General features: G+C 57.3%; 2 protein-coding genes across 3 annotated transcripts in view; one reads left to right on the top strand and one right to left on the bottom strand.

The window, feature by feature from the left end:
• The first annotated feature begins 48 nt into the window (after positions 1-48).
• On the top strand, positions 49-3944 carry UROD (uroporphyrinogen decarboxylase). 2 transcript variants are annotated; one of them, XM_062003841.1, is made up of 10 exons: positions 49-140; positions 1522-1634; positions 1721-1800; positions 1975-2037; positions 2137-2334; positions 2573-2734; positions 2857-2994; positions 3101-3201; positions 3464-3530; positions 3667-3944. In XM_062003841.1, exons 1-10 carry the CDS (start codon positions 115-117, stop codon positions 3829-3831), a joined length of 1113 nt encoding a protein of 370 aa, XP_061859825.1. In that variant the 5' UTR covers positions 49-114; the 3' UTR covers positions 3832-3944. The 2 variants fall into 2 exon arrangements, with proteins under 2 accessions (XP_061859825.1, XP_061859824.1); XM_062003840.1 differs by having other exon boundaries at positions 1942-2037.
• An 862-nt stretch (positions 3945-4806) lies between these two features.
• The window catches only part of ZSWIM5 (zinc finger SWIM-type containing 5), a 99419-nt gene continuing 83931 nt past the window's right edge, over positions 4807-20294 (bottom strand). Inside the window, 10 exon segments of the mRNA XM_062003838.1 lie at positions 4807-7354; positions 7764-7845; positions 8152-8315; positions 10486-10643; positions 12128-12263; positions 12698-12958; positions 13549-13686; positions 14541-14687; positions 17202-17378; positions 19754-19933. Coding sequence (XP_061859822.1) covers positions 6492-7354; positions 7764-7845; positions 8152-8315; positions 10486-10643; positions 12128-12263; positions 12698-12958; positions 13549-13686; positions 14541-14687; positions 17202-17378; positions 19754-19933 — 2306 coding nt within the window. The 3' untranslated portion in view covers positions 4807-6491.

Here is a 20294-nt window from a genome sequence, read left to right as displayed (position 1 = left end):
CGGGGCTACGGCAAGATGGCGGCGGCGGGGCGGGGCGGGGGCGGGGAGAGGCGGGGCGCGCCGCAACGCACCGCAACGCGCCGCAACGGAGGGGCCGCGGAGCGGCGCGGGAGGATGGAGGGTGGCGGCGAGCGGCTGCTGTGAGTAACCGGCGCGGGGACGGTGGGGGCACGCACCGGAGCCTGCACGGGGGACACTGGTGTGACCCCGGGAGCGGCGATCTGACACTGGGGTCCTGTGCTGGGGACACTGGGGTGGCCCTGGGATCAGCGATCTGACACTGGGGTCCTGTGCTGGGACACTGGGGTGGCCCCGGGAGCGGCGATCTGACACTGGGGTCCTGTGCTGGGACACTGGGGTGGCCCTGGGATCAGCGATCTGACACTGGGGTCCTGTGCTGGGACACTGGGATGGCCCCGGGAGCGGCGATCTGACACTGGAGTCCTGTGCTGGGACACTGGGGTGGCCCCGGGAGCGGCGATGTGACACTGGGGTCCTGTGCTGGGACACTGGGGTGGCCCCGGGAGCGGCGATGTGACACTGGGGTCCTGTGCTGGGGACACTGGGGTGGTCCCGGGAGCGGCGATCTGACACTGGAGTCCTGTGCTGGGACACTGGGGTGGCCCCGGGAGCGGCGATGTGACACTGGGGTCCTGTGCTGGGACACTGGGGTGGCCCCGGGAGCGGCGATCTGACACTGGGGTCCTGTGCTGGGACACTGGGGTGGCCCCAGGAGCGGCGATGTGACACTGGGGTCCTGTGCTGGGACACTGGGGTGGCCCCGGGAGCGGCGATGTGACACTGGAGTCCTGTGCTGGGACACTGGGGTGGCTCTGGGGTGGCCCTGGGGAGATGGTGCTGACACAAGGATCCTGCCCTGGGGTCACTGGTGAGGTGCTGGGAGGGCTGATGCCATGCTGGTGAAGCACTGGAAGTGCTGACCCCTCACTGGGACGATGGATCAGCAGGGCCACTGGTGTGGCAGTGAAGTGACTGGTCCTACACAGGAGCCGTTGGGGACTTTTTCCCCACAGCCCCTGTCTGTCACAGCAGGACAGCCCTGGCCATCCTGTGCGGTTGCCCCACGCCTGGGGCAGGCCGGGCTCCAGCAGCCCCTGGGCTGACACCATGGAGGGAAGCCTGAGACACGTAGCTGCCGCCTTGGCGGGCGCCCGGGGCTCTGGGAGCTGCAAGGCAAAGATAGGGGCCGGGATGCTGGCGGCAGGGCTGCTGACCTGCTGGCCCCAAATCTCTCCAAGCGGGAGCAGCTGCTGGCTCTGATAACTTAATCTCACGGGGCCCATGGCCTGGCATCGCCTCTCCATGATCCCGAGCAGGGAGAGGCCCTGGGCAGCATTTGTCACGTTTGTCGCACCGAGTGCGAGCCCTTCCCTGCAGCCACTGCCCGGGGAGCAGGGCCGAGCTGCTGGCCCTGGCAACCCGTGCTCCCAGCCGTAGGGATTTGGCAGGGCCAGCAGATGCCTCGCGGGTAACAATCCGTCTCTGCTTGCTCATCTGCAGCCCCAAGGGCTTCCCCAAGCTGAAGAACGACACGTTCCTGCGAGCGGCACGCGGGGAGGAGACGGAGCACACGCCGGTGTGGTGCATGCGGCAGGCGGGACGCTATCTGCCCGGTGAGCAGGCGGGGGCGTGCGGGGCGGGGGGATGGCGAGGGGGGGCCTGCTGCTCGCCCCGTGACGCTCGGGCTGCTCCCTCACAGAGTTTCGGGAGACCCGGGCAGCGCAGGATTTCTTTGCCACTTGCCGAAGCCCCAAACTGTGCTGTGAGCTGACACTGCAGGTGAGTGTTCCCCCAGGGGAGGAGCTGTGAGTCTCTTCTTCCCTACTCAGGAGGGGATGGGTTGTGTACAAGGTGTGTAGTTCTTGGAAACTCCACTGCTCCACATGCTCATCCAGGTCCTTGTTGGGGAGGTGATCCCAGCCCCTCCCTGACACCGCTTCTTCCCCTCCGCAGCCACTCAGGCGATTCCCCCTGGATGCTGCCATCATCTTCTCTGACATCCTGGTGGTGCCCCAGGTGAGAGCCATGGCCACTGGCGGGGAGCAGCAGCTGGGAACTGCGCTGGGTTTGGGGGTTACCCCATTCCCACCTCTTCCATTTCTGCCCTGTCCCTAGGCACTGGGCATGGAGGTTGTCATGGTCCCCGGCAAAGGACCCACATTCACGGAGCCTCTGAAGGAGGTGGAGGATCTGCTGAAACTGCGCCAGAAGGTGGACGTGACGGCGGAGCTGGGTTACGTGTTCCAGGCCATCACGCTGACACGCCACAGCCTGGAGGGCAGAGTGCCGCTCATCGGCTTCTCCGGGGCGCCCGTGAGTCCCGTGGCTCTGCCATCCCGGCCTCGCGGCTGCGCTTCTCTGCTCGCTCTGGCTGTGACACCCCTCCGAGCTGTGGGTGCTACTGGGTTGTGTAGGTGGGGGATGTCACATGCAGGAGCTGCTGTACCCCAGGCTCTGAGCTGCCTGCAGGTCCCACCTTCAGCATTGTGACCGGCCTTGCGCATCTTCCTCTGTCTCCCATCACCCTCCTCACTCCTCTCCTTTTCTGCAGTGGACGCTCATGTCCTACATGATTGAAGGTGGCGGCTCCTCTACAATGTCCAAGGCCAAGAGCTGGCTGTACCGGCACCCCGAGGCCAGTCACCGCCTGCTGCGGCTGCTGGCCGATGTCATCACTGACTACCTGGTGGGGCAGGTGGCTGCTGGAGCGCAGGTGTGTCCTGGGGCCGTGGGGACAGGGCCAGGCAGGGACTAGGGACATGGAGAGGAGAGGGTCCAGCCCGTGGGAGGAGGAGGGCCTGAGGTGCGTCTCTCCCAGCCCTGTGTCCCTGGCAGGCGCTCCAGCTGTTCGAGTCCCACGCGGGGCACCTGGGCCCGGAGCAGTTCCAGGAATTTGCCCTGCCTTACATCAGAGAGATCGCCCAGGCTGTCAAGAGCAAACTGAAGGAGGAGGCACTGCCTCTGGTGCCCATGGTGAGTGGGGGCCACCTGGATTGACCCTGGCATGGCGTCTGGTCCCGCAGTCTGGCCTGTGGAGAGGGGCCTGACCCAAGTTACTGCTCATCTCCTGCCTCCACAGATCATCTTTGCGAAGGACGCACACTACGCTCTGCGCGACCTGGCCCGGGCTGGCTACGAGGTGGTCGGTCTCGACTGGACCATCCGGCCCCAGGAAGCTCGGTAAGAGTCTGGCAGAGCGCTCGGGTGCCTGGGCAGCACCCCAGGCTGGGTCCCCTGACCTATTCCTCTGCCCTGAGCCATCCCAGGCCTGGAGGTTTTAGCTCCAGAGGCAAGGACAGCTGGGCCCCTGTGCTGCGTGGAGCTAACAACAATCAGGGGCTTCACTGAGGGGTCCTGTGTTCCCTGCAGTGGGGGTTGCAGGCGCCTGGCTGTCCCCAGCCTCTGCACCACATACAACTCACCAATTTCCTCCCTACTGCAGTGCACAGATAGGAAAAGATGTCACCCTGCAAGGGAACCTGGATCCCTGCGCTCTCTATGCTCCCAAGGTGAGCTGCAGTCAGCAGCAGGGACTGGGTCCAGCCTATGTTAAAGGCCTCCTGCTGGCTCATGTCCCAGCATTCTCCAGGCTGGCTGGGAACTGATGTACCTGGGCTCACTGACGGCTTCCCACTGTGCTTGCAGGAGAAGATTGGCGAGCTGGTGAAGAAGATGCTGGAAGGTTTCGGGACGCAACGCTACATCGCCAACCTGGGCCACGGCCTCTACCCCGACATGAACCCCGAGCACGTGGGTGCCTTCGTGGAGGCTGTGCACGCTCATTCCCGCCACATCAACAAGCACAGCTGAGCCTGGGGGTTTGGGGACAGGACTCTGGTTCGGGCACAGTCACCCCAAGCAGTGTGTTGGCACAGGGCTTGCTCCAGGCTGGGCTGCAGCATTAAACCAGCACCTTGTCTGCAGCAGCCGCGTGGCTCTGGCTGGGGGGACTGGGAACTGGATGGCCCTGGAGGAGATGGGCAGCGATGGCAGCCTGGCAGTGGGGCATGTGAGGTCAGGGTAAGCCCCCGAGCCCATCCTGCAGGTCAGGATGGGGAAATGGGGATGCTCCTCCCTACCAGGCTGCACAGTGTCATGCCAAGGGTTTGTGTGAGCACAGAGCACAATAAGCATGTCCCGGCAGCACGGACACGCTTGGCGCTGGAGGGGAAGAGGGGCTGCCTGAGGCTGGCCCACCCCTGCCACAGGTTCAGAGTCCTGCTCAGGTGGGAATGGGCACCGTGACATCGACCCAGGGCCTCCCCCAGTGGGTGGGAAACCTGGCAGGACTCAACTGGGGGACAGCCAGCCACAGGGCAGGAGCCCTCCAAACACTCCCATCACAAGCACCCTGTTGTGCTGTGGCAGCAGTATCATGGCCCTAGCACCACCCTCCTCCTCCCCCAGCTGCCAGAGCCTCTTGGGGACCATCCCACTAGTCCTGGAGATCTCTCCCTGACACACATCTCTCCTGATTCTCGGGGCCAAGTCTGCCCAGGGCTCAGCAACCCCTGCAGAAAGCAGCACAGGGTGCCAGCAAGTACCTTGTGTTCTGACTCTGTGCCCACGCCATCCCACACTGCAGCACACTCACTGGAGCCCAGGCTGGCTGCAGCATGGATGGGGCAGTGGCAGCAGGGTGGGCAGGGCGCCTTGCTGCTGCTCCATCTCCTTGCTTGGGGTGCAGGAGCTGGGTACAACAGGGGGCTGCCCTGCTTCCATCACTGCCCAGCAAGCGCAGGTGACCCCTCCAACTTCAGAGACAGGCAGCAAAGCTACAGGTGGTAACGTTCATCCCTTTTATTATTAAACATCAGATGAAGAGGTCGCACACACACATACACGCACGCACGCACGCAGAAAGAAAACAAAGAGAAAAACAACCAAAAGAAAAAAGAGGGAAGGAAAAAAAGGAGAGAAACAGAGTGGCTGAAGCCCGCTAGTCCGGTGGCGACACAGACCCAGTACAATTGCTTTCCTGGCCGGAGCACGGACACAAAGTCACTTGCCAAAAAAAATTCAACGTCAAACCAGACAGCAGATAACTAGCCCACATTCTCTAACTACGAGTCACCATCCAGACCGGCCCTGCCCTCCCCCCCCAGCCCTCCCAACCCGCTGGCAAAGAAAATGAACTAAAACCGAAGAGCCGCCGCCGCGGGGCTGGAGAGTCTGAGCGGGCGCCGGGCGCCGCCGGGAGGGCCGAGCCGAGCGGCGGCTGTGCCGCGGCGCCGGGGAGAGCAGCGCTGCGGGGCTGCCCCCGCTCCTGGCCCCGGAGCCGCCGCTCCCGCCCCGGGCAGCCCCGGAGCCCCGCGCCCGCCCGGGCACCTCACCCAGCCGCGCCCGCCGCACAGGAGCCGGCGCTGGCCGAGGCGATGGGCACCGTCTCCTCCCTTCTCCTGCCTCCCCGTGCGCCCGAGCGAGTCCCTTCCGCCGCTGTCCTCCGGCGCTGCGCTGCCGCTCCTCCTGCCGTCCGTCCGTCCGTCCGCGCCGGGGCTGCGAGTCGAGCGGACGTTTGCCTCCCCCCGCACCCTTCTCGCTGCTAACGATGCCGTGGGAACCTGAGAAATGTTCGCGTGCCTCCTCCTCTTTTTTTTTATCTGTGGTTTTGTTTCGTGTGGTTTTTGTTTTGTTTAAATAATAGTTATAATAATAACAACAACAATAATAATAATAATAGCAATAATAAAAACAATCGCCCCAGCCCACGACAATTTCAAGTATCCCCCAAATGAAAGACAGAATTATAAATAATTATAACTTTACAATTTAATAATTGACACATATACTATAGTATTTACAGTATCATAAATGCTTTTTTTTTTGTCTTTTGTGTTACTTTTAGTAAGCAATCCCTGAGAACAGTTACTTTAACTTGTTTTTATTGAAGCATCTTCACGAACAGAGGAGTTTGCATGTCTCGGGGCGGGCGGGAGAAGCGCTCTGCAAAGCCATTGCTTTCGGTGTCGCGTGAGGTTCTAAGTGTCACAGCTTTCCTCGCTTGCTCTTTCTCTTCCTTTTCTAATTCCCCGTGTGATTTTTGTCAAGGTTTTTTTTTTTTGCACTTTGCAACCTTGGTGTATCCCTCCAGCGACCGCTTCCTTCGGGAAAGAGGTATTAAGATTTCCAGGTTAGCTTTTGGTATTGGCAAGGGAGGGCAGGGAGGGGGGGGCAGGGGCTGAGCGAACCATCCTTTTTTTCCCCTCCCCCGTGGTTGCCTTTTGGTTTGTGCCCAAGGAATCTCTGGATCCTCTCAGCGTGTGAAATGGTTAAATCCAAGGAAGGAAAACAAACGAAATTAAAGAAAGAAAGAAAAACAAACAAACAAACAAACAAAAGAAACAGAAGACCAGAAGAGAGCAGCCTCTGCCAAGGGGGGGTAAAGGCCATCTCCGCTTTCCTTCCTTCTTCTCTCCCGAGTCCCCGTGCCGCGGCCGGACCCTGCCAGTGCGCGTGGCGGCGGCCGGGGCTCACCCAAACCGCTCCCGCACCAGCAGCATCAGTTTTTTCTTGCCTTTGTAGATTTGTTTGAGATTGTCAATGAACTGGGCGAACTGTATGTGCCCGTCCTGCGCCAGGAGGAAGGTCTCCCTGGCCTTGCTGAGGAACTCGATGAACTCCCCGTAGTGCCGCGGGCTGATGTGGGTGAGCCGGGAGTGGGTGGTGTTGATGTAGGCGCTTATCGTCGCGTCCAGCAGCTGCCGCAGCGGGGCTTTGTCGGTGGACATCAGCTTCCCCGAGTTCCTGCGGCCGGGGATGCCAGCCAGCCCCGGGGCCGTCATGGTGCAGCGGCGAAGGATGTCCGAGAGCACCGTGGCGCAGTGCACGCTCTTCACGACCAGCGGGATGATGGCCGCCAGCTCGTTTTTGCCCAGGGAGTGGCTCAAGGCGCAGGCCCAGAGCACGTCGTTGATGGCCGGGTGCGTGTCCTGGTTGTAGGCCAGGTTGAGATGCGTCATGGCCAACGAGGCCAGTTTGAAGGCCCGGAGCGGGTAGCCCCGGTGCTCCATGTAGCGGGCGATGGTGAAGAGCTGCGTGTAGGTCATGCCGGTGGAGGCGGCGTCGATGACGATCTGGTAGGCGGTCTCGAAGGCGATGTGGTCCTTCTCGCAGAGGGTGAGGGCGGACAGGGCGCAGTTCTGCGGGTCCTTCATGGCACACTGCAGGGCCAGGGTGCGGGCACAGCTGGCCAGCTCTTCCCGCTGCGGGTAGTCCAGGCTCAGGCGCAGGATGGTGTTGTGGGACATCACCGTGGCTGCCACGATGCTGGTGGCTTCCGTGGGAGTGAACAGCGAGTACCAGCTCTGCAGGATACTCACCAGGGCCCTCACCCCTGCAAGAAAACACCGGCATCACGGCACAGCCCTGGAGCCTGGCTTGGATCACAGGGCTGCTCCAAGACCCCAGGTACCCGGAGCCAAGGCAAAGCCAGCCCACGGCAGCCCTGAGCCACTGCCTTTGCCCCAACAGGGACAGGGCAGAGTGGGACAGGCAGAGGCTACCCTGTGCTGCCACGCTGCAGGGCACAGCAAACACTGCTGGCCTGCCCCTGCTATAGGGCACTTGTCCCTGTCTCAAACCTGGCCACTGCTGTGGCCCCAGCCCTGCCAGCTGGTACTCTGAGGTATATCCAGTTGTGCAGGAAGAATTAGGAGACCTTAGAGAGCTCAGATGTGCAGGGCTATCAACGACCCTAGGATCTGCGTGCCCACCTGCTCCCCCTGGCACGGCGAGGTACTCACCCACTTCGGTAGCGCAGGTCACCAGCCACCTCACCATCTCCCGCCGCCGCCAGTTGAGGGTGGACAGCGTCATGCGCATCACCTGTGAAGCAAACTCGGGGTGACCAGCAGCCCCACAGGGCTCCAACGAGGCCACCCAACACAGTGCTGCTCCCTAGAAATCCCTCCAGCCCGGCTGGCTACGGGCTCTCTGGCACTGCCTCGCCTCCACCCAAACCAGTGGGCACAGGGGCCTCCCAGGGCTGAGTTCCCCTGCTCAGGACCATATAGGGCTGAATTTCCTCCCTCCATGGAGTACAGCCTGCTTGGTGGAAGACCATCACACCAGCATCGCTGCCACAGCACGTGGGACAGAAAGGCCACCAGCATCCCCAGCACCACCCAGTACCTGCAGCCCCAGCTCCAGCGCCACGTTGAGCAGCGTCGTGTCCGAGTTGCTGTCTGCTGGCGTGGCGATCTTGAACGCGTCCTGGGCCAGCTTAAAGATCAAGGAGGAGGAGTGGATGTTCTTCTGGATGGCCTCCAGCACCGTGCGTAGGCGCAGCATGTCCCCTGGGTGCGAGCAAGAATGGTCAGATGGTTTGGCCTCCCCCTACCTTGCCCCTGAGCCCCATCTCCTGCCTGTGCCAGCCCTACAGCATGGTCAGATCCGCTGCACACGCACGTGGATGGACACACAGGGATGTTGGATCAGGCCCTGCAGTCCAACAGCAAAATGAGGCAGCTTCCCCACGAGGTGACACATCCTACAGCACCCATCCTTGCTCAAGATCGTTCTCTCACAGAGAGGACAAACAGCTCTGAGTGATCCCAGACACATCCTGGAGCAGCCATCTCCAGGCACCTGGATGTTCTACCCTGGGCTCAAGTTTGACAACTGTAAGGCAGAGACTTCTCAAAGAAAGAGGAGTTTGGAGAGATGCCCAGCACTGAATGGCTGCAAGAAGGTCAGTCTTCATTTAGGAACGTTAAAAAGATGAAGAAAAGCTGTTTCCTGCACACATACTGTCTTGCTCAGTAAGTCCCTTCCTTCTGCAAGGCTAACAAAGGGTCATCCAGACTCACTGTGGCTTGGCCCCGGATGTCCCAGGCCAGGTGTGCAGCTCTCACAACTGAGACACACTGAGATACCCACCAAAGAAAGGGGTTCCTGGCACAACACTCAGTGATGCTGTGTGTCTCCTGCCACAGGAGGCCATAGGTGCTAGAAAGATACATAACGGAACTGGGAGATGGGTGGGATCTTAGAAGAGGGACCCATCAAGGCGTATTAATGTCACGATCCTGCAACTGGCTTGGGAAGAGGCTCCTGTGGGACACAGAGTGGGGAGAGGGACCTTTGGCATGGGTGCAGACCAGACATGCCAATGTGCCATATCAGATTCCTCTGCTTTGTTCCAGGTTCACGTTTCTACTCCCATCGTTGTAAACTGAGCAGACAAAGCTCATGCAAAGAAAACCAAGTAATGCACAGCAGCGTGAAAAACCTAATGCTGCACCTGGGCATAGAGACAACTCAGGTGACTAATAGCTACAGATATTGCCTGCCACACAGAGCAGCTGCTTGCACCGCCACCAAAATCCAAACCTCCCCAGAACAGCTCAGGGGGGCACAGGTGAGAGGGGCTGCGAGGACGTGGGATGGCATCAGGATGTGCTGCAGTGGGGGAACACTCAAGGAAGGGGAAGGTGGGACCATCCATGCATCATCCAATGGCCCTAAACCCCCAGCATCAAAACCTCATCCTCATTGAGGGCTGGACGGATAAGCCAGGTGCCAGCTTTCCTTTAGGGCCTGGCAAAGCACAGGCAGGACACCATAAGCCCTGGGGAAGCAGCCAAGAGGAGGAGGGCTGGAAGGAGAGAAGAGGCTGCTGAGGCAGTGAGGCTGGAGCTTTCTGAAGGCTCGTTTATCTTCCCCTTCTCTAAGGAAGTGGCACCTTCCCAATTAGGCTGGCAGTGCTGGGGGCTGGGGCAGCCTGTGGGGGCAGAACCAACCACTCATCTCACAAGCTCTCAAGGGGCAAAAGGCACTCGCTGTCCCAGTGGGGTTGGCTTCTGGACAGAGGGATGTTTAATGAAAAGCCCCTGTGCTTGCCTTCATCGTTGTGCCTGGGCAGGAGCTGAAGAGGGCTGAGACATCAGCGAGGTGTTTTATGAGCCCCCCGTGGCTGGGACCCCGGTGTCCCACCCAGCACAGCCATCCCCATCTTCAGCTCAACAGACAGCCACACGTGGTTTGGTGCACAGGGAGGTCTTCTCCCTCCTACAGCCTATGCAAGATTGTCACCACAGGGCAGGATGAGACAAAGCAGAGGTAAAAGGATAAGCAGCTTCAAACTAAACCGTGGCATGAACCCATGACATGCCTGGCAGGGCAAGCTGGGCAGCAGGGCAAGTCCAGCATCGCCCAGGGGAATTGTCCAGCATCCACAGCATTGTGGTTGGTATTTGCCTGCACCTTCTGGGAACCTCCTGTCCTGCTCTGCCTGACCACAAGCTTTGGGGCCCTCTGGGACAAGAGTCCCGAGTTCTCAGATTCTAGAGGGCTGCTCCAAGGCCAGCTCACTGTACCCTGCCCATGGCAGGCTGCCAGCGAGGCACGCGGCTGATCTCTTCCAACGCTCGAGAGAGCAGAAGCAGGAGCTCCCTCTTCTCTCTTTGATGCTCTTGTGCAGTATCACACCACGTTCCCCCGTGCCAGAGCTTCCCCCACACCAACCTTTGGCTGCGGTGAGCATGGTGGAGGCCAGCTCGCACTGCTGCGACTCCAGGTGCCCCAGGGTGAACCAGCGCGGGTACCGGCTGGGCACCACCGACACCAGGTGATGGGGGTGAGTCACGTCACCTGACGGTGCTGTGGTCTCCAGGACGGGCAACCTGAAGGGCAAACGAAGAGGAGGCAAGGTCAGAGGGCAGGCCAGCCCCAGCTTGGCCTGCTCTCCCCGAGGCAGGGGCTCTGCCTGCACACAGCTGCCCGCTGTGCTGCCTTTGAAAGCGTCCTGTCCTGCTGCCGCGCACATGTGGGGGCTCTGATGCTGTGTGCTCAACACATGGGCACGGGGATCAATCTGAGACCAACTTGAAAGGAGGAGAATGATCCATGAAGTGATTTATCAACTTGTAAGGAAAAGCACAAGCCTCAGAAAAAAGAAAAAAACCAAAGCAAGACAAATCCCTCCTCCCTCCCCAGCTCCTTTCATGTCAGAGCCCCCGGCAGAACTCCTGGCTTTATCATCTGGTTCTTCTTAGAACACCCGGCTACGATCAGAAGCAGTGGCACTTTTCTCCAGGCCCTCTGCAGCCAGTTTGGTTTACCTGCTTTTGTGGGGATATCAAAAAGCCTAGAACACCCTGCTTGCCTCACTCAAAGGCTTGGGGTACACGTGGGGCAGCAGAAGCCCAACCTTCCCAGCCCAGGCCAGAGACACTCTGAGACAGGGGCTCCCAGCTGGGAGCAGGGGACAGGCACTAACTCATGGTGAGGGAGCAACATGCCACTCCGGGCAGCCAGTCCCATTCCTGCTCAGTGGCTGGAGGTCTTTGGTCTGGGTGGGGCATGGTGTCCCCATGCACTGCAGAGGCTGCTCCTTTAGGTCTGGCTGTCCTCCTAAGCAGCTCTTCCCAGGACAGGGAGATTTCACAGCCTCCTTGGGCCTTGGGGAGAGATGGCTCATTTCACCAAGGAAATGTGCGAGAAAGATGGTGTCAGAGGGAGAGGGCACTGGGATGCTCTGGGGCTAGTGGTCCTTCAAGCATTGATTCAGCTGGGAAATTCAAGCCTTTTCAAGACCCATCCAGTCCCTGCCAAGAAACTGCAGTACACTGGCTGATGACTGAGGTGTGTCATGCACTGAGGAGGGAGATGGGGCAGCCCTTGGCATCAGCTCTGTCCTTGGTCCCAGGGACAGAGCTGGGCTTTAATGGAGAACAGAATCCAACTGTGTTCTCCACTTAGCTCTGCAGCATCCTGCAGCCCAATCCTCTGCCCATCTGTGCCAGGCTAACAGCCCTTGCTGTGGGCACAGAGAGCTGCAGGGTGTCCACGGCCTGGTAGACAGAAGGCAGATGACAGCACCATGCCTGCCTGAGACCTGCTCCAGCTGCCTGGGGCAAGGGGCTGGGCAGAGGGCTGCTCCAGCAGACATCACCAGGCCCGTGCAAATCCCTACGGATGGGGCTTGTAAACCAAGAATCACCCAAAAAGAGAGCAGGAGTTTCTGCACAAGATCCCAGGGACAGCCAGCTCCAAGCCTGCCTCCGCTCCCGCCCCTGCTCTAGGGCTGCAGCGCATCCTGGCTTCCCAGCGGAGCAGAGGATGGAGGCAAAACAGGGGGCAGAGACAGAATAAAACATGCACCAACCTCATGGCCCGCAAAGCCAGCTTGTATGCCAGGTCTGCATCATGGGGCAGCAGGGCAGAGAACAGGTATTTGGCAAAGGTGTGCATGGGGACGCTCTCACGGTGGATGACTTCTCCCAAGCCGCTGAAGGGACCACCTAGGTGGAAGCACAGAGCCCATCAGGCATAATTAGCACAGCAGGATTTGTGGCTCAGGCTTGTACCACCCCAAAGCTTTGAGGACGCGCTCAGCAGCTCCCTGGTGCGTTACTCAAGTCACTCAAGTTACTTCAGGGCAAAGGGCTGCTCCTTCCTTTCCTAAGAACCCTTTCTGGTCAAAATCCCTTAGAAACTGAGGCCACATGCTTAGCCTCCCTCTCTGTAACGTCTCTGAGGCAGTCTCGCTCCAGGGACATCTGTAATCTTTGCTTTGCCAGATGATGGGGCAGAGCAGCCATCCTACAGACTCAGCAGCACAGAGGAAGAAGCCAGGATGGGGTCAGCCAGGCATAAACCTTGGAAAATATGCCCAGGAGATGTTACCAACACCCAGCTAATGCACAGAAGCCAGCTAGATGGACCAAGCCCCCACCTTCCAGCAGTAAGATGCATTGCTTCCGCAGGGTCTGCACCAGCACCGGGTCCAGCTCCAGGTCCTGCAGCCGGGCAATGATCTGCTCCTCGTTGCGACACACCTTGTCCTGGGCATAGAGACCTTCAGGCATCACTCTCTGCTGACCCATCCCCATCAGAGCCACCTCCAAGGCCAGCGACAGGTAGGACTCGCCACTGTCTTGGCTGCCGGTTGCGACGGGCACGTGTTGATACACTGGGGGTTTAGCATCCCCAGCATCTGGAAGAAGGGGGAAGAGATGCAACAGGGTTAGAAGAGCCTTCCTAAGTGGCAGAACCACAGCAGAGAGAAAAGCCTCCCAGCTTCAGAACGAAGGTTCACACTTCCCTTGCTGCCTGCCTTTGGTTACCCAGAGATGACAGAACCACAGAAGCATTTAGGTTGGAAGAGACCTTTAAGATCAGTGAGTCCACTCGCTAACAAACATCATGGCTAATAGCTCCTTAGAGGAGATACGGGCTTCACCTTTCCTCCTCCTCTCACTAGGAGACACAGGAGACCTGAGACATGTGCAACAGGGTGCAGAGCTGACACCAGAGCCCTCACACAGTCCAGCTTGCCTCAGCCCAGCTCTGCTAAGCCACTCTCTCGCTCTCCTCTGGCTGCAAACCCTGAAGGCTGGGAAAATTCAGGGTACTAACTCCCCTGCTCTGCACCACAGCTCTGCCCTGGCTGCTCTCTGCAAAGGCAGAGAGAGGGGAGATTCAGAGCTCAGGAACCCTGAGCCCCAGACCCACACCCAGGGTCTGCTCACCAGGCTCAGGTCAGCCCCAGTCACTGGGAAGGGAGCCAGGAGAAGCCCTCAGTACCTGAAATTTCAAGGCAATTTTCCTCTTCTAATCTACAAGCTTCAGTCAGGGTGAGGAAGAGGCAGCCAATGGGGTTCAGAGGGTGGCCTACCCAGCCCTCCAGGTTGGTGATACTTGTTGCTCCTCGTTGCAGCAGCTCTGCAAAGAAAGACAGGAAAAGTGAGGAACTGAAAGGCAGGTTCTGCAGCCAGAGGAGTCTCTGAGGCCACAGGGCCTGGGACATGGGGACCTCAAAGGCCAACTCTCGCACGGTAGCTCATGAGGGCAAGGAGCAGCTCAGACCAACCACCATGCAAGCTGCCATAGACATCAGGAGCAGGCACCCAACAAAAAAAGGTATCTCTAAGGCCACATAAGATGCAGCAGTTTGTCCTCTGTTCCAGGACAACATGAGGGACTGCAGAGCCTCAGGAAGGCAGGTCATTTGCAATGGTAGCCTCAATGTTTTGGAAACACTAGCGGAAATCTCTAGAGATGACAAAGGCTCCCAGTGGATCTTAAAAGCTCCATCTTTTGAGCACCTGAAGGTAGCTGGGCTAGTAAGGTCTAGGCATCACTGACCACCAGCAGCACTGCAGTAACGCACCCCAGCTCCCTGCCCACCGCAACCACAAAAGCAGAAACACTGAGCTTGCCTCCTGGTGCAGTTTACTCAGGAAATGCAAGGTGGAGGTGGCACACGTAGCCAGTTACTGCAGCTCTGCAGACAAGCAGCTCCTCAGGCACTCAGGCATCACCTGCCTGTGCAATCCCTGCAGGCAACCAGGCATGGTGACAATGGGGACAAGCACATCACGCACCTCTTAGCTTGTGGGTACCAAAACCAGCTTGGCTCAAGCAAGGGTGTGAGTAATCCCATACAATGCTGCTACCATCAACTTCTGCCACTTGATGGGGCAGCACCACTCTCTGAGGTGGAGAAGACTTTCTCAACCAGTTGGGACATCCCAGCTAGATTTTGTGGGACACTTCTCCCACAGCTCTGCTCATACCTTTCTTCTGATGCTTGTATATCTCCAGCTGCCTCTGCTGCTGCAGTCGCAGGGTGTTGATTATGGCAACAGTTAGTCGGAGAGCTTCTCTGGGATAGCCGTGGGAGCGCAGGGCATCCACCCGAGCGCAGGCTGTCGGGACGTGCTCTGCAGGGCAAGGACAGACATGGCATGGATGAGCCACAGCAGTGCAGGAACTCAAGGGATGAGGTGGGACAGAAAACCCACAGCATCAAGCTTCAGGGCATCTTCTTCTACTGGTCTTCTGCATGGCCCAGCTACCTTCTCCCTGCCTTGGATTTACCCGTTTCTCCCTGCTCCTGGCAGGGTGCCTACCAGGAACACTAAGGGGACTCCTACCACATTCAGCCCACAGTAGCCACGTCAGTACCTAAATCCTCCACCTCCACAAACCTTATCTAGTGGAAGCATTTCCAGTGCACCACTGCTGCAATATAACATCTCCAAACACAGGCTGTTATAACCCTGACACCGGCTTCTCCTAAAATCTGCAGGGCTTCTGGTGGTTGCTCTCATTGCTGTGCACTCAAATTCCTGGCATCATGTCCAACGCTTCTCCATGCTCCCATGGCACAGCTGATGATACATTGGGTGAGGCTGTGCACCCAGCACTGTACTAGGGGCATTGGCAGATTTGGGGTGATGCTCTGAATTGCTTCCTTCACACCTCAGTGGAGCCAACTCTGCAGACACTCTGACTCTTCTGTAGCTCTCCTGCCTGGTGTTTTATTATTACCAACAGTTGCATGAAAACTCCCCCGTGAAGATTCACAGTTGCTTAGGAATTCATCTGCTCCTGCTGCTCATTGCTCACCTGAAGTCTCAAGCAACTGTGGAGAGGATTATGACTGAGTGAGAAATTAGCAGGAGCAGATGACATGACATGACATGCTGCATAACAAGCGGTGAAAATCCCATTTTCTTGCAAAATGTCCTACCAAGTGTGGGGGGAAAAAAGACAAACACAGAAGAACTAAAATTATGGTAGAGGGATAATTTCTCCTCCTGGAAGAGCTTGGAAAGCTTTTGAAATGCAGACAACCACCTCCACAAATGGGGTTTCCATGTCCCAGAGGTCACCCGCAAGGGATACAGGAGGAAGAGGTTTCAGAACAAACACATCCGTAAAAGAGCTTCTTGTTGCTCCCTCTATTCATTTGCTAAATGGATGAAACATTCAGCTTCTCATTGAGTTCATCACTGGAAGTTGCTGACAAATCAACACTCCTCTCCCAGCACTGACTCCCTGAGGAGGCGCCAAGAAAGCGAAAGCGCAAAATCCAAAGTCAGTCAGAAAAACAACATGTAGCAACCAGAGGCCAGAGGGCTCACCAGAACCCAGATCATGCTAGGGACAGGGGAGCTGTTGCCACCAGGTCCCTGCTTGATGGAGTCCACGGAAGCACTAACCCATCACCACTGCCCGTGGCTGCACGGAGAGGAGACCAACATTTTCCCACAGTAGAAATGTCCTCTCCTGCTCCAGCTAAGCTAGCAGTGGTGCACCAGCAGCCTTCACACGGGCCCTTTTAACTTATCTCTGGGCCTTAACAGCAAAGTAGTGCCTGCTGCTCCAGAACCAAATCTCTAGATGACTTAAAATACTCTCTTCCCATTTGGCTGGATGATGGCAGACCCTGGCTCCTGGAGTGGACAACAGGGCAGTGGTGGCTTTTCATCTGTTCCATGTCTATCCATTCACCTCTTGGGCTGTAGGTTTGAGGCATCCACCATCCTGAAGGTGTGGAGGGGCTGTGCCTCCTATTTTGGGCTCAGTCAAGAGAGCCTACAGCCACACCAAGCACCTCCCAAGCCCTTTGGCTCACTCATTCTCATCCTCATCCCAGACACACAGTTGTTGAGGCTCTGCAGATCTGCGCAAGGTCACGATTTTGCAGTAGAGATGTTGTGTGGCTTGCAGCATGTGGACTGAAGGTCTACAACACAGGAGGGTATTGGGCTTGACTCATTCAGTATGCCTTAAGCTCATACAAGGCTTAATTGCAATGTCTGCTAATTGCCTTTAAGAGAAGATTAAAGAGAGGGTGAGAGGAGGGAAGAAAAAACCCAGAGGATACCAGGGTGCTCCCCAGAAAACTTCCCAGGGACTTCAGTGTCTGGGCCCCTGTACTGGGACTGGTGAGAGCTTGCAGTGGGGTCTGTCAGGATGAATGAGCACATGCTGAGCCTGGTCCAAGCTGCCCAAGGGCATCCCAAATTGTAAAGATGGGGGGCTTGCTCTAAGGACTGTGGCTGGGGTGTGGTAAGGCAAGAAGTTCTTCTGCTCACACTGCTCCTCAGGCTAAGGCTCAGGGAGGCACGTTCAACCTTGGATGCAGGAGCTTGCAAGGACCCAGGGTAACAATGCTTGTTTTAGAGCCAGAGAATCATTTCAGTTCGAAAAGACACTTCTTAAGATCAAGTCCAGACACTCCTCTCACACTGTCAAGTCCAACACTAACCCATGTCCCTCAGCACATCTAAATGGCTTTTCAGTATCTCCAGGGATGGGGACTCCACCACCAGCCTGAGAAGCCTGGGACAGTGTCTGACAACACTTTTGATGCCTTGGGTGGCTCTTCCCCACTAGCAACCCTATCCACCCAGGGCATGCAAGGGGCTGTTGGTCTGGGTGCTCACCTAGCCACAGCGGCTGGCCCTGGGAGTTGAAGAGGAGGCTCTCGCCTTCCCGCTGGTAGGAGGGAGACACGTAGAAGTCGCTGCTAATGATGCGCTGGAGGTGACTGTCCTGCCAGTGCAGGTCACAGCCCTCGATGGCCCGTGTGAACACGGTTCGCCGGGGCCTGGCCAGCGAGTCTGCAAAGAGAAGAGCCATCAGTGCCTTGGACAGAGACCACAGGAGCATCAACCCACCAGCACTGCCTGTGGCTACTCAGAGAGGAGACCTGCCTGCAGCTACACAGAACTCCCCACAGTAGAAATGTTGCTCCAGCAGCCTTCACATGGGCCCTTTTAACTCATCTCTGGGCCTTAATAACAAATTAGTGCCTGCTGCTCCAGAACCAAACCCAAACATTCTCTCCCCATTTGGCTGGGTGATGGCAGACCCTGGCTCCTGGAGTGGACAACAGTGCGGTGGTGGGTTTTGACCTGTTCCATGTCCATCCATCCACCTCTTGGGCTGTAGGGATGAGGCATCCACCCTCCTGGAGGTGTGGTGAGGCTGTGCCTCCCGTTTTGGGTTCAGTCTGAGGCACGACCTCCCTGGGTAGAGCAACATCTTTACAATGAGAACAAAGCCCTCACCGGGTCCAAAAGAGAGAGGTGAGGAAAGAGGCAGGGGCTGCCTGTCTGTTTGCTTTCTGACAACAACCCACCCTCACATATGAGCCTCGTGCCCTGAAGCACAGCAGTGCCTTCCCACCCCTGCCATGCCCAGCGTGCAGGCAGCTGCCAGGGCTCAGGGCTGAGCTTCCTCAGCGTTAGCACCCCACAAGCACCACACGCTCTCCTCATGGGCTCCAGCGCAGTCCTGACCTCCCTGAGCCACACTGATTAGCAGCATCTGAAGCCGTGAAGGGAACTGCTCAAGTGTGTCCCATCTGGCTCGGGGTGATGGGGGGAACTGTCTCTTCCAGCAACCTCCTGTGGCTGCGTGAGAAGGCTGGTAGGGAGGAGATGGCCTTGTCTGAAACCCCAGTGCTGCTCTGCAGCAGATGTCTGTGTGCCTCTTCAGAGCTGCTCTGTAACTTCACTGCCATTTTTAAAACAGTCTAATCCTTGATGACCATTTGACTCCATCCAGGCAGATCAGACAAGTGATTTGTCAGGGGGAAAAGGCCTGTCCAGAGCAGTCCTGCTCTTGCCCCAGCCATGCCAGATCATGAGGGCCAAAGACAGCCATTGGGATGCAAAATGGGAAGCCCCAAAGGGGATGCAATGCTGAATGTTAGGTCCTGCAACCCCACAAAACCAGCGAGTTAAATGCATTCAAGTGGGGAAAACAAAAGGCATTGCTCAAAGCTGATCCAGGGAGGCTGGATAAACACGCTCTGGAAACAATGGTATCAAGCAATTAGCCTGAATGCTGCAGGCACCCTGAGGTGGAGAGAAATTAAACAGGTGTTCCTGTGTAGAGAACCAAGCCTGCTCACTTTACCAGGAAGGATTTCAGGAATCAGCTGTTCTCCTTTGAGCAATAACGGGAGGCTGGCAACAATCTGCAGCAGTATTTGCATAGGCACAAACATTCACCCCAGGACACCTCCAGGATCCATGCAGCTTTCAGTGCCCTGCTTGGGAGTGTGGGGACAAGGGTCATCCCCAAGAAGCACTTTAGAAACAAAAAGTGCCCTGCTCAGCTCTGCCAACCTGCCAGGAATGCCAGAGTGAATCCTCTGTGGGGCTGGGAACACCAGGGGGAAGTCCCAGGGCTCAGGATGTGGAGCAAGGCCAGGTTTAAATTAGCTGCTCCCCAAGGATGTGCCCGGGGCAGGCAGTCCTGGCTGTCCTGCTGCCCAGGGACTAATCCCACCCAGATGAGTGAAGTTTCCTTCACAGCACAGCTGCTGTCCCCCTCCCTCATCCCACTTTGGCCACATGTAACACACCAAAGAGTAATTCCAGTGCAGCAGATGGAGGCATGGTAAAAACAGTAACTTTCAACTAATGCCTACCTCAGGCAAAAGGAAAGGGGAAAAGTGTTTAATTTTGAAGGGATCAAATGCATTGTCAGAGGCTGACAAAATATTTTGGCATGAACAACCCCATAACTACATCCCTCCTTCGTGCTTGAACTGCATTTAAGATTTCTGGCTAATGACTTATCTACCACCTCAATCAAAGCCTGAAGGGCTGGGAAAGGGGCTGTGCATCACCAGCTCCTCCCTCTCACTCTCACAGCCAGGGCTTCCAAACTCAGCAGCAATGGTCTTCTGTAAAACTCCACACCCAAACCTGCACAGATGGTAGGGATCTAAACTCCCCCAAGAGCAAATTGCTTTTAAAACTGCCTCTGACTTGATGCTCAAAACACAAGCGACTTCCTAGAACAAACAGCAATGGGACAAACATTTCCTGGGGTATCTAAAACTGGAAGCTGTAAAGAGAAACGCTTCGTGTTCCCGTGACTCCCAGAGACATCAGCAGCAGGTGAACCGAGGTCTCTCAGCTTTGGGTGGAGTTTGGACCCAGCCCCAACCCCTGTGGCCATGGGCTGGATTTCCACTCACCTTGGCTGTGAGCAGAGCTCTGTGTAAGCGCGTTGGTGATGTTGGGAAGCTCGTTCCCGTAATTGCCGTCTTCCAGGGGACACACGTCCATCTCGCCCCATTTGCGCAGCTGCCGGAGCCAGCAGGATTTCTCTTCCAGCTTGCAGTGTGGGTTTAACACCACACACACCCACAGTGCCCCTAAACAAAGCCAAGGAATTAAGGAGGTGCCACCACTGGACCCGCAGGGCAGAGCTCCGCTGCTGAAGCCCACAAGGTTTCAGCAGCATTTGTAACCTCGTTTCAGCATAATGCACGGGCCCAGGAGGGGGATTTAGACAGCTCCTAAATAAAAGTAAAACTCCTCTGTAATGAAGCTAAATTATAATCTCATGAGATGGGGGACAGTAGGGAGGAGGGGGGAGTGAGCGGCTGTGTGTGAATTTGTGAGTGCTTCTGTCTGCCAGGACAAATTTACTGTTTGAACTACACATCAAAGCACGCTTAAAAACACCCTGGCAAGCTGCAGAGTCTGTATCTCCAAAGGCTAACCTGATTTTGA

The sequence above is a fragment of the Colius striatus genome, chromosome 10 (genome assembly GCF_028858725.1).
Source record: "Colius striatus isolate bColStr4 chromosome 10, bColStr4.1.hap1, whole genome shotgun sequence".
Taxonomy (NCBI): Eukaryota; Metazoa; Chordata; class Aves; order Coliiformes; family Coliidae; genus Colius; species Colius striatus.
This window is presented reverse-complemented; position numbering and strand designations above follow the sequence as displayed.

Coding starts and splice junctions, on each gene's coding strand:
- UROD (XM_062003840.1), top strand. CDS start 115: ATGGAGGGTGGCGGCGAGCGGCTGCT. Junction 1,801..1,941: donor GCTGTGAGCTGACACTGCAG/GTGAGTGTTCCC, acceptor AGGTGATCCCAG/CCCCTCCCTGACACCGCTTC. Junction 2,995..3,100: donor CACTGCCTCTGGTGCCCATG/GTGAGTGGGGGC, acceptor CTGCCTCCACAG/ATCATCTTTGCGAAGGACGC.